This window comes from Choristoneura fumiferana, chromosome 28, assembly GCF_025370935.1.
Source record: "Choristoneura fumiferana chromosome 28, NRCan_CFum_1, whole genome shotgun sequence".
NCBI classification, from domain to species: domain Eukaryota; kingdom Metazoa; phylum Arthropoda; class Insecta; order Lepidoptera; family Tortricidae; genus Choristoneura; species Choristoneura fumiferana.
Window position 1 is genome coordinate 8278187 of NC_133499.1, and position 16193 is coordinate 8294379.

The 16193-nt window shown below is 37.3% G+C and overlaps 2 protein-coding genes across 3 annotated transcripts in view; one reads left to right on the plus strand and one right to left on the minus strand.

Moving 5' to 3' along the window:
- Fibp (acidic fibroblast growth factor intracellular-binding protein) overlaps positions 1 to 5865 on the minus strand; it is a 19292-nt gene extending 13427 nt beyond the window's left edge. The window contains exons 1-3 of the mRNA XM_074109087.1: positions 5721 to 5865; positions 3200 to 3296; positions 140 to 241 (exon numbers count right to left, since the gene is read on the minus strand). Of these exons, the coding sequence (XP_073965188.1) occupies positions 140 to 241; positions 3200 to 3296; positions 5721 to 5805 (284 nt within the window). The 5' untranslated portion in view covers positions 5806 to 5865. The remainder of the gene's footprint in view (positions 1 to 139; positions 242 to 3199; positions 3297 to 5720) is intronic.
- On the plus strand, positions 2262 to 15893 carry LOC141443736 (uncharacterized). Of its 2 annotated transcripts, none has more exons than XM_074109086.1 (3): positions 2262 to 2380; positions 12162 to 12290; positions 14130 to 15893. In XM_074109086.1, exons 2-3 carry the CDS (start codon positions 12166 to 12168, stop codon positions 15667 to 15669), a joined length of 1665 nt encoding a protein of 554 aa, XP_073965187.1. In that variant the 5' UTR covers positions 2262 to 2380; positions 12162 to 12165; the 3' UTR covers positions 15670 to 15893. The 2 variants fall into 2 exon arrangements, with proteins under 2 accessions (XP_073965187.1, XP_073965186.1); XM_074109085.1 differs by lacking the exon at positions 2262 to 2380 and adding an exon at positions 6345 to 6433.
- The last annotated feature ends 300 nt before the right edge of the window (positions 15894 to 16193 follow it).

A 16193-nucleotide genomic window follows, 5' to 3' on the forward strand; every position in this document is an offset into this window, starting at 1 on the left:
TGAAATTTTCTCATTTTAAAATTCAACCAGATTGTGTTTATTTTGGATATGTGAATATTTCGAATTGTTTCAGTTTAATTTTAAAGGTGCGTGCTGTTCTTAGGGTTTAGATCCTTACCCTCCACTGCTTAGTACTCACTTCTCGATCAGCATCTGCTTAGTGGCTTCATCTATTTGGAAGACCATCTGCTCGGACAGTTTTGTTGGAACTGTTAGCAATCGCTCTAGAAGGGCGAAGGTTCTGAAAAAACGACCAGATAGCTAAGTTGTTAGAGACCCTGACTACGAAGCTAGCGGTTGCGGGTTCGATTCCCGTGGCCGTCAAATATTTGTATGATGTGGTCGCAATGAGGGCTGTCGCTTATGAATTCGCCGCTAGAGGCGCTAGTGTAGCGAGGTATGCGAAATGTCAAATGTCACTGTTTTGGGTGAGCTACGCGGGTTTAGAATAATTTTGTGAATATTTTGCAATATCTGAAATAAATTATGGCAAATATGCATTACGGGGCAATGAATGTCTGTGTTTTGAGACAGTTGTCTTTCGGAAACCTTTGTCCTCCCTTTTTTCGAGCAAAGCGGGACTACGCAACACTGTGGCATGCTCGATATTTTCATAGTACGGTTTTAAGGTATTAAATATGATTTTAATGTAAATTTTGCTTTGTAAATTTGTTTTCACGCCCGTAATAACAAACTAACCACTATACTTCAGGCAGGATCTTTGTCTACAGTGGCGCCAACTGGTGAGCGCGGAAGTTATTACTGGCTTCCAATTATCATGCCGGTATTTATCAGATCGGGAATGTTAGTACGGTATATTTATTCACTCCGGGTTGATATTGCGTGACTGTAATTTGGGCTTCGAGTGTACACAGTGTGTGAGTTTTGTGTGTACATCGATACCACAATACAAGTAATAGGCAGTAGGTTGACTCAGCCGTATTCTTGAAATTTATACCTACGGCTGGGCGGAGCGCTAGGGTTGGCGTCTACAAAAAGTAAAACAGACGTGTTTAGTTTACGTTCCAAACGGCTATGTGCTGCAATAGTATCACAATTTGCCACTAGATGGCGCTGGCTGTAGGATAGATGTCGCTAACGTTTGGTTAACTTAGTTTATTTAAGTAGTGTTAAGAATTTTTGTTTTAATATACTTCCTTGAGCATCCCACAGTAGTTCGTTTTCATTATTGAACACTATTATAGAGGCGCTTTTTATTCGGATTGTACGGGCGAAGTACACGTGTGAAGTTTTTTTTTTTTATTTGAGTAGTTTTAGGTGTAGAAATAAAACATAATGTTAATTTTATGAGTACTTATTTATTAATTAGATTATAAGTTGGAAATAGAAAAAAAAATGCGTCTATTGCGGCATGTTCGAAACGACTTGTTGTTGAATTTTATCACATGAAAAATCCTCATTCTCATTCTTCGTGACGCCGCCATTATTAAATATATATAGTACCTAGTTAGTACCGAGCGCTATTAACCACGTTACGGAATCGAAACGGGGCCGAATAGAGCGGGCGGCGACACAGCACTCGACCAGCGACCGGACAACGCGGCGCGCGGCGTGGCACTGCGTAGTTTTATCTTGCGAAGATTGTGATTGGTTATTTGGAGTCTTTTTTGTATTTTTTATTTCAACTCCAAATTTGTTACTTTTACGGGTATCCCGTGAAACCATATAGAAATACAAACTGAGACATGGATGCACAGAAAAACCAGAAAAAGAGACCAGCATTGGGAATCAAACCCAGGTCCTCAGCAATCCGTGCTGCGTGCTATAACCCCTACACCACCGCTGGACAGGAATTTAGACACGAATTTTCCTATGCATACATATCTCAGGTTGCTTATTTCTACTACGCCTACTTATGCAGCAGCACTAGCGACATCTATGTTTCGCTCTCATCGAGAGACGTCACATTCTTTTCACAATTTTGATTGCTTAGTAGCGACATCTCTTGTCTGGGTGAGCGGTTGGTTCCGAAAGAATGTGACGTCTCTCGATGAGAGCGAAAACATAGATGTCGCTAGTGCTGCTGCATGAGTAGCGTAGTAGAAATAAGCAACCTGAGATATGTATGCATAGGAAAAATTCGTGTCTAAATTCCTGTCCAGCGGTGTGTAGGGGTTATAGCACGCAGCACGGATTGCTGAGGACCTGGGTTCGATTCCCAGCGCTGGTCTCTTTTTCTGGTTTTTCTGTGCATCCATGTCTCAGTTTGTATTTTCGATATTGCGAAGATTGGTTAGCGGACGTGTAAATGGCGCTTGGCTGTGTGCGTGCGTCGATTCGGGCCGACCGCTAGTACGAAGTCGAACTTTTTTTATTTTTATTTGACTGGATGGCGAACGAGCAAGTGGGTCTCCTAATGGTAAGAGATCAGCACCGCCCATAAGCATATGCGTTGCCAACCTAGAGGCCTAAGATGGGATACCTCATGTGCCAGTAGTTTCACCGGCTGTCTTACTCTCCACGCCGAAACACAACAGTGTAAACATTGCTGCTTCATGGGAGGTTTAGCGAGCAAGATGGTGGGTAGCAATCCGGGCGGACCTTGCACATGGTCACAGAATATAAATAATACTGACGTACAGAATGGCCACGCTCCGCCCCGCACCGGTTCGAGTTACCCCACCCCTCAAGCGCAGATTACAGGAAAACCGCAGGAAAGCAGTCGGGCGCGCAACGCGATGTATGTCGGTCGCACCGTCGCACGGCACTAAGTTCGGGAGCAATAACTTTGCGAAATGTGGATATACTGTGCATTAAAATTATCGCTCGATCACTAAAAGTATCGCGATTAATACTTGAAATAAACTTAATAGGTAACTAATTCGTTCAAGTAATGTTCAGTATTTAGTATATATTATTGTAATTTAAAATAATAATGCTTAAATCGTAGACACACAGACACATTTTAAGTAGTTTTAAATAAAAATATGTTTTACGATTACATTTATTTACACATCTAAGCCATACCTACATACCCTATAGTACTAGGGTTTTGCGATAGTCAGCCCTGTGTGTCTTACGCACACATTGACGCGTGTACAGACGTCGTGTGCCTATGTAGATTCAAGAACGCGTATTTTGTATGGCGTGTCCGCCCTATGACATGGTCCTACCACCTGCAACTACTGCCTATTACTTGTATTGTGCCGATAGATTGACGTTATAGTTATTGTGTTACCTGTAATGATCCAAGACATCGCTGGCTATCAGCTCCACGGAGGCTCCAAGCTGTTTCGCGATGCCGCGTTGGTGCAGAGTGGACACAGCTTCACTCGCTGTTAAAACATAACTATGAGAGTCCAAGTACACTTTGCTGTTTGTTATGTTATACAGGATTTCCATTGCATTTAATAATTAACAATTAAATAATTAAGGAAACAATTATTTCGTATTTTGTATTTGAAGGCTTAATAATAACAAACAGATTTTAAAATGTCAGAACGTAACGTCGAAACGTAAAAAGGGGGGTTGTGCGGGTAAATATGGTAAGGGTAAGGTGAGTAAAGGCCAGGCGAGCGAAATTTTTTGATTTTGTATTTTTTTGTGAAGTTTTTTTTATTAAAAATGTCCAGTTTGTGCCACACGGTGACTCAAAATGAGTTGTACACCTGAAACCAAAATTACGCGACCGAAAATACACGGCTCACAAGTCAAAAATTACGCTCGTCTTTACCCTAAGATTTGATTTTGTTACCACTTAAGTCTGTGTTAAATTGTTTGATTTAAATGTAGTACATTACACGATGTTCAATGATTTATGAGTCTCATACATTCAAACTTTATAAGTCATGCAAATATTGAGATTTACTATATTTATAACAAAATACTACTACTACTCTAATATTATATCCATTTGTTTAGTTCCATCTATTATAAGGAAATTTTGCAACAAAAATGTCCGTTTGATAAAAAATAAAAACTGGAGAAATAAAAATTCTATCGCCACTTTTTCACATTTCCTTCAGGGCTCCATTTATTTTGTGGATCTATGTTCCACATATGGTACATAGGCGAGCAGTCTCATAAAATGAATGTTATTGAATAGTTATACAGCACTAACACTATGCCGAGAAAGAGATTTTATTTTCCAGATGCATGTTCCATATATGGCACATGGCAAAATTACCTCGCAAAAGTTTTTTTCATGGTTGTACTGTGACAGTAGTATAGGTACAGAACTGTTATGTTTGTAATGTGCCACATATGTCACATTGTTAACTAATGTGTCAGTCTCAGAGTATATGAATGTTTTAACTGTAATTCAGGAATTCAAAGTAAAAAAAAAATAAACTTTCAATTCACTTCTTGGAAGTATAGCTCCGTCAAAGTTTTTAAACTTAAAACTTGATATTTTGATAAAAGTATCAAATCTTGCTTTCTAGCTGTATTGTGTCAAGCAAGCCATTAAAATTTAATCACAATTTATCTAAGTATATTTAGTAACAAGAATATTTTTTTTTTTTTTTTTTATTGTTTCGTTCACGAATATGACGTAGACTTTGTTGGACAAACTTTTAACTGATTCTGCGTTTAAAATAAATTTATTTTGTTTATGTTATTTTAAAATACTTATTTTGTATGAATTAAAATACTTACAATGTATGTTGAAAACATTTAAAGTTGACTGTTACTACATTTTCAAGTAAGTTAAAGTTACAAGGTGGTGTTTTGGACGCGTTCCCGTTATGACTTTTAACCTTGTTTTTTGTTAAATTAATGACAATTACTTATTTTTGAACTCTTTTTTTTAAGGTATAGATATATCCGACTAATTTCAATAGTTTTAAATGCTTATTTACTAAAATTCATTCAGATTTTGGTTTTTATGAGTTGCCAAAGCAAATTCTCCACCTTCGTGGTTTTGGGCCTTAAGCTATTTTATTATTTATTGGAAGTCAAGAGGAGAGGCCTTTGCCCAGCAGTGGGACACAGTTATAGGCTAAATATAATAATAATTATTATTATTATTTATTTAAGCTATTATTGTAATTTTATTTTCAATTTTTTTTTAATTTTTTTTGGGATTTCATACCTCTGTTGGGAATATAAAACCCTTATAGAATTATTTTGTTATAATGTTTGTTTGTCTGTCTAAAATTAGTATGGAACCGCAGTGCGCGAGTCCGCCTCGCACTTGGCCAGTTTTTTTCTTTTTAATCCAACTCATCTAAGATTATTAATTTTATCATCAAACATTTCAAAAGCTAACAATTTTTTGCACTGAATAAGGCAGCCCGGATCTAAGTGGGGGCGAACTTGCCCCGGGCGGCATTTTCATAGGGGCGCCAAATCCTTGAGACAAAAAAAAAAGAAAAGAAGAAAAATGCTACCTACTTATCGGCAGATTTAACAGTTTTTCTCAAACACTGAAGGGAGGGGGCGCCACCATCAAGGTTTTACCCCGTTTCAAAAAAAACCTAAATCCGGGGCTGGAATTAAGTCGGCTGATACACAGTAAAACTAATTCCAATATGAATCAAAGTTGCGAAACGAAAATGAAGACCTTGAGGTAAAAATACGATTTTCATCACTAAAACATGACTAAATCCACTTATTGGCGTATTATCGAGATCCTCGTAGTACTTGCGAACGTTTCGATAGCTAATTCAGATGGTAATCTACTTATAGCGCGTTGAAATAGCGGTCTTTACAGATAGAACTTCCTGAAAAATTGATAAGAGATTTGGCGTGGTACGTACATGAACAGCCTTCTATCCATAGCTGGTATATTTCAGGGTCTATTAGAGTGTAATTACTGACAAACACATCCACTTCTGTGTACATTTTTGCGGTTTTTCAATGTTTTTAATGCAGAACGAAAACACGACTTTATTGACAGTAAACTTTGACAGTTGAAAAGTTGCCATGCATGCCCATGCCATGCCCCATGCACTCCACAGGTTTGATTTTTGAATACGTACTTTTTCCTATTCGAATGTTATAATTTATGTAATGTTTATTTTATCGTTTAAACTTAAGGTTACATAGAAAGATCGATAAATCAAATCATAATTAACAATATAATTTGGCTATTAGCTTATGTAATAGTATGAAATGTTTTGTACTTTTTTGACATTTCTGTTCGAAGGAAAAAACGAAACGCAAAAGACTTTGAGAATACGTTCGAAAATATTTGCACTTTAGTTCTACATATTTTTTTTTTAAGATTGTCTTATTCTTATCCGAATCCAAAATTGTTTTGTGTATTTTTTCAATCAAAATAATAGGTTTCGTATACTATAGCATTTTTAATATGTGGAATAAACATATTAAATAGATTTTAAACTAAATTCTGTGATAAAATCATGCAATACGGAGAAAGCTTTTCGAACGTCTGTACAAAGCAATTGATTTTTTTTCCGTGAATGAGAAAAATCGTGATTTTTATTCGGCTTATTTTGTAAATAGAAAGGTAAGTACGTTATCCAAACATTTCATGCACTAATCTATCGGTTTTAACACTGCAACTGTTCACAGAACAATGTTTTTTAAGGCAAAATCTGTGCGTCGCAACCGATGTTTTTATGACCAAAAATAGACGATCCTAAACCAACTGCATATTCGTCCCCTTACGACCAGAATCGCTTAAAGTCACTTTTGGGCAAAACTGAGTTAAATATATCGTTAGAATGTACTTTCCAAGATCTACATGCTGTTGAAACCCGTTTTACTGTACGATACTCCAATACCGAGTTACGTTTTTCTTAAGCTCACTTAAAGCCGATTTTAAGAAAATCAACAGCCAAAAAACAACTACGCGTCGGTTAAACAGCATTTTTTTTATTTTACAACAGCAAAAATATTTTAATGTCAAACAAGCGATTTTGGAATGTTAAGATTTCAATAAAAATGCAATTTGAGTACTGCCTAAAAGTGCTAAAATAATGTTAGTAGGTTTCGCCTGTTGAGCATTACTTTATATTTCAATTATTGCAACAGCGAAAACAAACTAAATATAATATAGGCGATATTGCTTGTAACAATGTTTGCTTCGACCATAAGAAGCGCTACAGCCAAAATCGCTTAAGTATCGCTTAGACGTTTCGCGCTGTATTGTAAAGTAGTGTGCACTTTGTGTAGGCTAGCTTAGTCGGTTTGTACACGCTTGAAAGCACGATTAATAATAAGTAATTTTTAAAAACTTATTTAGGTAATTATAGATCTGTTCACTAACGAAAGTCTGCCCCTCCACATTCTATAATTGTAATTGTACCTAAACGTATCCGTACGACAAGTCTATGTGTGCGTAGCTCGAACTTGTCCTCATGGCTTCAGTCGCAAGCGTACCGTCAGTCACGCACACTAAGACTAAGACAATGACAATGTGTAAGTACTTAAGAGGTTTTCTCGTGTACATTAATAATTAGCTGTGGAGGGGCGCGCCTTCGTGAGTGAACAGATCTATGTATAACAGCGATTCACTTGCCGTAATTTAACAGTGTTTTTCTTTCAGGTGACGATAAGGAGCATGGATATTCAGGTTTCGATGAACTAAATAAGCCGCGTATCCACTAGAGGCAGCCTCGGGCCGAGCGGCTGCCTCGCTCCGAGGCCGCGCAAGTGGAGACGCTGCCAAAGGCACGGCTCAGACTGAGGCTCCTTTGAGCACGGCCAAAAAACCGACAAAATATGGCTCGGCTCGCGGTGCTCGGCCTGAGGCTGCTCTAATGGATACGCGGCTATAGAAAAACATATCAACCAGATCCAACAGACCGTCAAAATGAACCGTGATTGTCATTTAGATAACCTACTTATTTACTACTTCGTATCGTAGGTACGTCGTATCAATGAAAAGCTTATCACGGCATAAAACATTTACGTAGTCACACATTTTCATTGTTCTTGGCTTAGGTAATATTAATTATCCATGGCTGGTTTGAGTAGCCACAGCTAAGACAAGCAGTGATGAAGAAGAAGACTGATGATTATTACCATTAAGGTTATTTTCATCACTGCTTGTCTCAGCTGTGACTACGTCCGGCACACGCTCAATAACGTCTTCATCACAGGCCAGTGCAACCAGCCATGGTGAATCTCCGGTATAACATTTTTTTTGTAAAAAGTCATTAAATCTTTATTTTTTTAGCTGCGCTTATTGGCAGTGGATTAGTGTATAGCTTTTTAATGCAGGTAGTTTAAATTCCTCTACTGAAAGAGGTTCAACAGAGTTGTCTTGTTCGACGGTTGGTTTGCAAAGTTACAGGCCTGGTATCAAAACTCAAAAAGTCAGACGACATGTCGTAATTGATAAAAATATTACCTATACAAATATTAAGCCAAGGACAATGAAAATGTGTGACAACGTAAATGTTTTATGCCGTGATAAGCTATTCATTGATACGACGTACCTACGATACGAAGTAGTAAATAGTAGGTATCTAAATGACACTCGCGGTTCATTTCGACGGTCTGCTGGATTTGGTTATACCTATGTTTTTCTATTTAGTTCATCGAAACCTGAATATCCATGCTCGTTATCGTTTTGATGAAGAAGAAGACTGATGTTATTACCATTACGGTTCTTTTTCATGACTGTTTGAGTGGTTACTTTGAGCCTTGAGACGCTAAGTGCCTTTTTATTAAAATGTTTGAATAAAATATGTTTTTTGGTGTATGCATGTAATCAAAAGTTCCATAATTAAATGTATTAAGCAGCACATATGATATTAAAGGAATAACGTAATATATCTCACATATACTAGAAATAACTACTAATTTAAGACTTTAGCTCGCTAGTTTTCATTTATTTATATTTTTGGGCTATTTGGTACCTATTTGTTGAAATAGATTGATGGAACTCTTTCGAAAAATACAAGTTATATGTCTTTGAATGATAAAAACAAAACAGAATAATGCTACATTGCATATAAGCTAGAAAACAGAAAAAAAAGCCTAGAGTCAAAAACATCTTAGAAATATTTTGCACTTTTAAGCGCGCTTAAGAGGTAAATTCCGATTTGTTTACAGCCAATACCTCTTATTTGCGCTGAGACTTAACTAAAAACTTAAATTGTATAAAACATGTAAGCATTTTAACAGTGTATTTCGGCGAAAAAATGCTTTAATTATGGATTTAAAATGATAGTTTATCCAATATATCTGCGTAAACTTGCTAGTTTAGAAGATAAAAAAAAACGTGTCTACAGGCAAAATCGCTTATCTGCAGTACCTTTTGAAGAAAAGCCCTATTTTAACCTACTCGGCGCGAGTATAGAGTAAATAACATAGCCCTATCCTATTAAGGATAAATTATCTAAATAGAAACACAGAGATGTTTTTAGTATAACTAGCTTTTATAGGTTTTTAGAGCATGCAAACCTTTAAATGCGTTTTTTCTCGAAACTACATTTCATGCAGATAAGCGATTCTGGTTGTAAGGGGACGATATATAATACGCCTTTAAAAACCCTTATAGCCATGCTAAAACTCAGTGTTACTCTCAATTAGTGCAATAAATAGGTCTACTCCCTACCGCGCTATAGTTTTTTAAGTTTTTTTTGCATTCCAATCCAACACCGGGTATTTTTTTGTCGCCAACCACAGGTAAGTATTGATCTTTTTTTTTGTTTTACTTTACTTGATCTGAGCGTCATAAGTGGATTTATTGTTAGACTTAACACAAGACCACTGTTCTTCTGAAAAATAAATCAACTTACAAATTTTATGATGTTCCAAATCTAATTAGATAACTATACATACCTTGTTTAACTCCCGCCTTTTTATTACATACACAAGAAATAATTTGTGGCGTTATCTGGGAAAAGGTACCTTGTTTTCGGTATTGAGTTATTGATATCCCCATAATCTACTTACATTTAGCTATCAAACCATGTAATAAACTGCTTGTAGGTTTAATAGATATTTAAAAAAAAATGTTGAACCTCAAAAGCCGGAAAAGGTGATTATGAGAAAATTGAATTCAAACTTATACACCCAATAAAAGTATGTTGTTGTTGGAAGTTACATAGATAACATGCTATTTGAGGAGTAGATTGTACGGGCTTTCAGGTTTTGTAATTGTACAATGGTACAATTTTGTAATTGGACAACTGTTTTCCTATAGTTTACTTTGCCAAAGTGCATAAAGTAAAAAAAAGGTTAATGGATTTTTTACTTAATTTTCTATTTATAGTATATTTCCATTGGATTTTATCGAAGGAAAAATATTATGCGTAATGGACACTAAATAAGAACTACTCCGTTTTCAATTAACATTGTTTATTATATAAAAAAAATACTTTAACAAAAATAACTTTGTGGTTTACAAATGTAATTAAACAGTCAAAATCAACAAATGTTTATATTTAGTGCGCTAAAACATAGCCAAATGAGATCAAATGAACTCAACAAATCTTAAAAAAGTAGTTTTTTCATTTCAGTCATGTGTGTGTTTTCAGTTATGTTTGTCATTGGCGTTATGGGCACCTTTTGGGCGGGAAGGCGGAGGCGCGAGTTATTTGACTAAAGTTATAGTTCTTTTGGTATTTGTATGTACAGTAATTAAATATATTTTATTTGTCTTTTTTGTAATGTAGGTAGTTTAGTTAGTTTTTATTTTAATTGTTATGTTTCTCTTTTCTTACGTTCATGCTTATCTTGTATATTTTTATTATCTTTTCTCTTCAATGTATTAATAAATTATTTTTTTCATCATTATACTATTATATTATATTTAAATGTTTGCTACCACAGAACTTGTAAATTTCAAATTTAATTTGCTTTAAACAAACAAACAAACACTTAAAAAAGAAAGACTAAAAACACAAGTGCAGTGATGTACCCGCATCAGCTCTAAGAGCTGCTAGTGTGTTATTTCAATAATAATAATAAACAAACTGATCACCTCAATCATTTGCAGATTATGTACGAGACATACTTGTTCTCCTTGAATTCCTCAACTCCTAATCACTGTATTGAACCTTGCATTCAAAGCCGCATGGTCAAAGACTGTATATATTGTTGATAATTATCAACAATATACAGCGTGGAAACTTGATATGGGGCAGCAAGGGCAACTACTAAATCCCTTGCTGCTCCGCGAAAATGCTCTTAGGAGACCTTTACTAATTTTTTGAGTGATGACAATCAACATTCACAGATTTTTGATAAAATGTACAGTCAGAGAGAAAATCAACAAATTTGACTTTTTTTTTAATGCCAATCGGTTCCATTTCTATCAAGGATTAAAACACTCTTGGAGACCAACTAAGGTTAGAGTACTAGAACACCCACCAATCAAAGAAAACTTTTTCCATACAGTTTGTAAGGTACTAATTTGCAAAATTTCGCATGTTGTTTTTTTACAAATATGAATGCTTTATGCTTAAAGAAAATTAAACAGTATGTAGACAACTAAAAACTGAGCATTTTAACCAAAGTTAGTGTCTTAACCCAGTATTGCTGCCCCAAGTCAACTTTCCACCCTGTCATGGCCTACCAATCTCTACAAGCTATATTTAATACAAAAAAACAGCAATAGATGGCACTACTATTAACATTTGTAAATTATAAAATGTGAATAAGCCGAATTAAGTAGAAATATTAAGATTAAAATAAAGACTAGCATATTTTATATATTTTATAAACACAACTCACATCAACCTTAATTTGAAGATAAGAAACACCATAAAAATAATAAATTGAGGATACGAAAGTATAGGCTACATTTGGCTACATTTCAGCTATGAGGCTTTCGTAGTGTTTTGCAATTGTGACGCTAGATGGCGAATAACCGGAATGCGCTTGCTGGGCTTGCCCCGCGCTTGCTCACATTCGTCGAAACTATTTGAGAGAAACATGCCATTCTCTTCTACTGACGTAAATAAGACAGGGACATCATGCGTATCTCTAGTCGTCTAGGCTCAGTTGGTGAGCTTGTTGGTTGTTATCAGTGTACCGTACGTATCCTTAGTGTCTCACTAGATGGCAATACGTATCGTGTTATTTGTGTTCTCACTGGTGCCATCTATTGGAAAATCGAAGGAAAGAAAAATAGCCAGTTGAATAGCCAGTATTAGGGTGATACCATTTGCTTGTACTAGGTGGTGTCTCTGTTATATATGTACTCTGTGACCCTGTATACATTGACAATCACCTGTGCAACCTTAAAGTACGTAACATTATTCTTCTCCCATCTTCAGAACCATGACAGAGACAGAGAAGCCTCCAGAACTGGACGAGAGGGACAAGGATGCCGATATGATGAGCATGTTTGCCAGCGTTTGGGTCAAGGTGGAGGTGGACGAAGAGCCAGAGCTGGTCGAGGAGCGGTGAGTGTTCTGATGTGACAGTAAATAAATAAATATAAATAAATATCACGGGACAATTCACACCAATTGTCCTAGTCCCAAAGTAAGCTTAGCAAAGCTTGTGTTATGGGTACTAAGCAACGGATAAATATAATTATATAGATAGATACATACTTAAATACATATTAAACACCCAAGACCCGAGAACAAACATTCGTATTTTTCATACAAATATCTGACCCGACATGGGAATCGAACCCGGGACCTCAAGCTTCATACTCAGGTTCTCTAACCACTAGGCCATCTGGTCGTCTAAAAACAGACGACAGTGAGTGACTACTATTCATGACTAGTAGTGGTGACTAATAGCAGAAACTAGTCACAGTCTAGTGGACAAGACTAACAGGCAGAGATAATTAGCTGTGGTTATGGCACTCATTAGTAGCAGTAATTAAGGTCACAAATCTTTGCAGTGGCTAATAGTATGGTAGACACTAATGCCACAAAACAGAAAGGTACAGAAGTCAATCTCATGTACGTACTTCACTTTCCATAACTACGCTCGGCGGTCTCTCTAGGGCTGTCAACTATGGCTTATGCACAAAAAACTATTGTGGTAGTGGCACTCTTATCTGGTTGTTGGATTTACTGTTGAGAATGAAACGGGAAGAATGGAAATATAATTAATAATAACTAAAGTATTTTACAGTACAGAAGCCGTGGTGGCATAGTGGTTTGACCTATCGCCTCTCAAGCTGAGGGTCAAACCCCGGCTCGCACCTCTGAGTTTTTCGAAATTCATGTGCTTTGCGGTGAAGGAAAACATCGTGAGGAAACCTGCACAAACCTGCGAAGCAATTCAATGGTGTGTGTGAAGTTCCCAATCCGCACTGGGCCCGCGTGGGAACTATGGCCCAAGCCCTCTTGTTCTGAGAGGAGGCCTGTGCAAGCAATGCCTGCAATTAAAAAGTATTTTAATGTTAATGTCATTTTATATTACAAATTTGTCACAGAAAATATCTTGCGAAGATTTCGACATGGCGAAATGCACGATTATTATATTTCAAAGTGTAATAAATTCGCATCCTCCATTATTGCACAAAAAAGTTCACAGACGCGTGTCTCAAGCGGATGGTACTTGCGCTCCCACTGGTCCCAATCTCGATTGCTGGAGCGCACTTTTTATGTAGATTGATTTCTGTACCTTTCTGTTTTGTGCTAATGCCTAGTGGCAGGCACTAGTAGCTGTGACTAGTGGCAGGCACTAGTAGCTGTGACTAGTGGCAGGCACTAGTAGCTGTGACTAGTGGCAGGCACTAGTAGCTGTGACTAGTGGCAGGCACTAGTAGCTGTGACTAGTGGCAGGCACTAGTAGCTGTGACTAGTGACAGGACTAGTAGCTGTGACTAGTGACAGGCACTAGTAGCTGTGACTAGTGGCAGGCACTAGTAGCTGTGACTAGTGGCAGGCACTAGTAGCTGTGACTAGTGGCAGGCACTAGTAGCTGTGACTAGTGGCAGGCACTAGTAGCTGTGACTAGTGGCAGGACTAGTAGCTGTGACTAGTGACAAGCACTAGTAGCTGTGACTAGTGGCAGGCACTAGTAGCTGTGACTAGTGGCAGGCATTAGTAGCTGTGACTAGTGGCAGACACTAGTAGCTGTCAGACAGACAAACAAAATGATCTCTAAAGGGTTTTGGCAGTTTATATTTTGTAAATCTTTTGCCTTCTCAATCGGGGCCCGCGTGAGAACTACGGCCCAACCCCTCTCATTCTGAGAGTAGGCCTGTGCCCAGCAGTGGGACGTACATAAGCTGGGATGATGATGATGATGATGATGAAATGGTTTGTTGTTTCCAGGACAACAAGGAGTAAGCGCTCAAAGAAGGCACCGAAGAACTTAATATGTGATCAATGTGACTACAGTACAGCTTACAAAAACTGCCTGGAACTCCACATCCTCGGCCATAGCTCTGACAAAGCGTTCTCCTGCAACAGCTGTGAGTACAAATCCAAATATCCAACAGCCTTACAACGGCACATAGCAATCAGACACCACGAAATGAATGGAGACCAACCCATGGACAACGGAAAACCATTGACTCTACACAAGTGCCAAGATTGCGAGTATACTACGTATTACAAATGGAATTTAAACAGTCACAAGCGTAAGCATAAGACAGTGAAACAGTTCAAATGTCCGTTCCCGGAGTGTCCTTTTGAAACTGCATACAGACATAATTATATCAAACATAGCAAGGTGCATAAAGAAGCTGTGGTATTCAGATGCGATAAATGTCCCTTTACAACCAAATTTGAAGGGCATATAACTAGACATTTAGCAAAAATCCACAATGAGGTCACGGAGAAGGCAAATAAGTGCGATCTGTGTGATTTTTCAACTAAAACTAAATGGAGGTTGAAGATTCATCAAAACAGAGGCAAGAGGGAAGAAGCAATCAAATGTACATACTGTCAGTTCGAAACTTACTTCATGTGTGCTTATAAAAAACATAAAGTCGATCATTATAATGAAATATATACAAATCCGAAGAGAAAGACTTTTGACGGAGAGCAGGAAACAATGAAAGATATACAAGACAAAACTATGACAAGCTTCCACGAGAAAGTATCCCAAATGGCAATGTCATATCAGAATTACATCGAAAAGGACATGCAGAATTATCTACCGAACACAGAGCTGGAGAATCATAACAAGTATAACTTAGACCCAGATTGCGTTGACTGGAACAACATACAAGTACTAGAAACCGAGGATAGAGAACGACCGTTCCAATGTCACATGTGTTCGTACACATCGAAGTTCAAAGCTTCAGTGCAGCGACACTTCCAACGACATCATACAGGAAGCCATAACCGACCATATAAGTGTGTAAACTGCGATTTCTCAACTAAAACCAAGGATCAAATAGCGTTGCACAATAAACGGAGTCTATCAGATACACTGTTGTTCTGTGATGCTTGTGAATTTACAACGCAGTATAAATGCCAGTTTGTGACACATCAGAAGTGTCACTATGCGTACAAATGCACGGCTTGCACCTATTCGTGCAAGCATAAGTATGAATTGCAACGGCATTATGGTATAATGCATTTAGGTAACGGTATAAAATGTAGGTTCTGTGAATACAAAGCTTCGAGGAAAGATAGTGTTTTGTGCCATGAAACTATACATACTGGTGTTAAACCTTTCAAATGTGAATTGTGTGATTATACATCGATAAGAAAGTCGCTTTTAGATAACCATGTGAAGCGGTATCATAGTGATATAAAGAAGGATGTGGCTATAATAAGTGAAAGTAAGATACAGAGTCTGAAAGTGCCATTGCTCTTGTCTGAAGATCCGATTGATTTTTGTATGGAACACACTGATAAGTAAGCAAAGTATGTGCTTAGATTCCACATAGTATCATCTTAGCGTATTGTATATTTTGTATTATAAATGCGAAAGTTTGTGAGTGGTTAGAGAACCTGACTACGAAGCTTGAGGTCCCGGGTTGGATTCCCGTGTCGGGGCAGATATTTGTATGAAAAATACGAATGTTTGTTCTCGGGTCTTGGGTGTTTACTATGTATTTAAGTATGTATCTATCTATATAATTGTATTTATCCGTTGCTTAGTACCATAACACAAGCTTTGCTAAAGCTTACTGTTCAGTATTGCCAGATGTCAGGAGCCTTTACCTCCTAATATTTTTTATTCACGGTGGCCACACCTTAATTGTTATAACTACCGACATCCGAATAACCGCTCCCCTCCACTTTTTCGATAACAAAACCAGCTGACTCGTCAGCTGGAGCGCCATTCATTCTCTATTTTTTAATATTATTTTAAGAATTTGAATTGTAACAGCCGTTACGCTGCCCAAACTTTACAAGCTTTCCTTCAAACCGTAGTTTTTA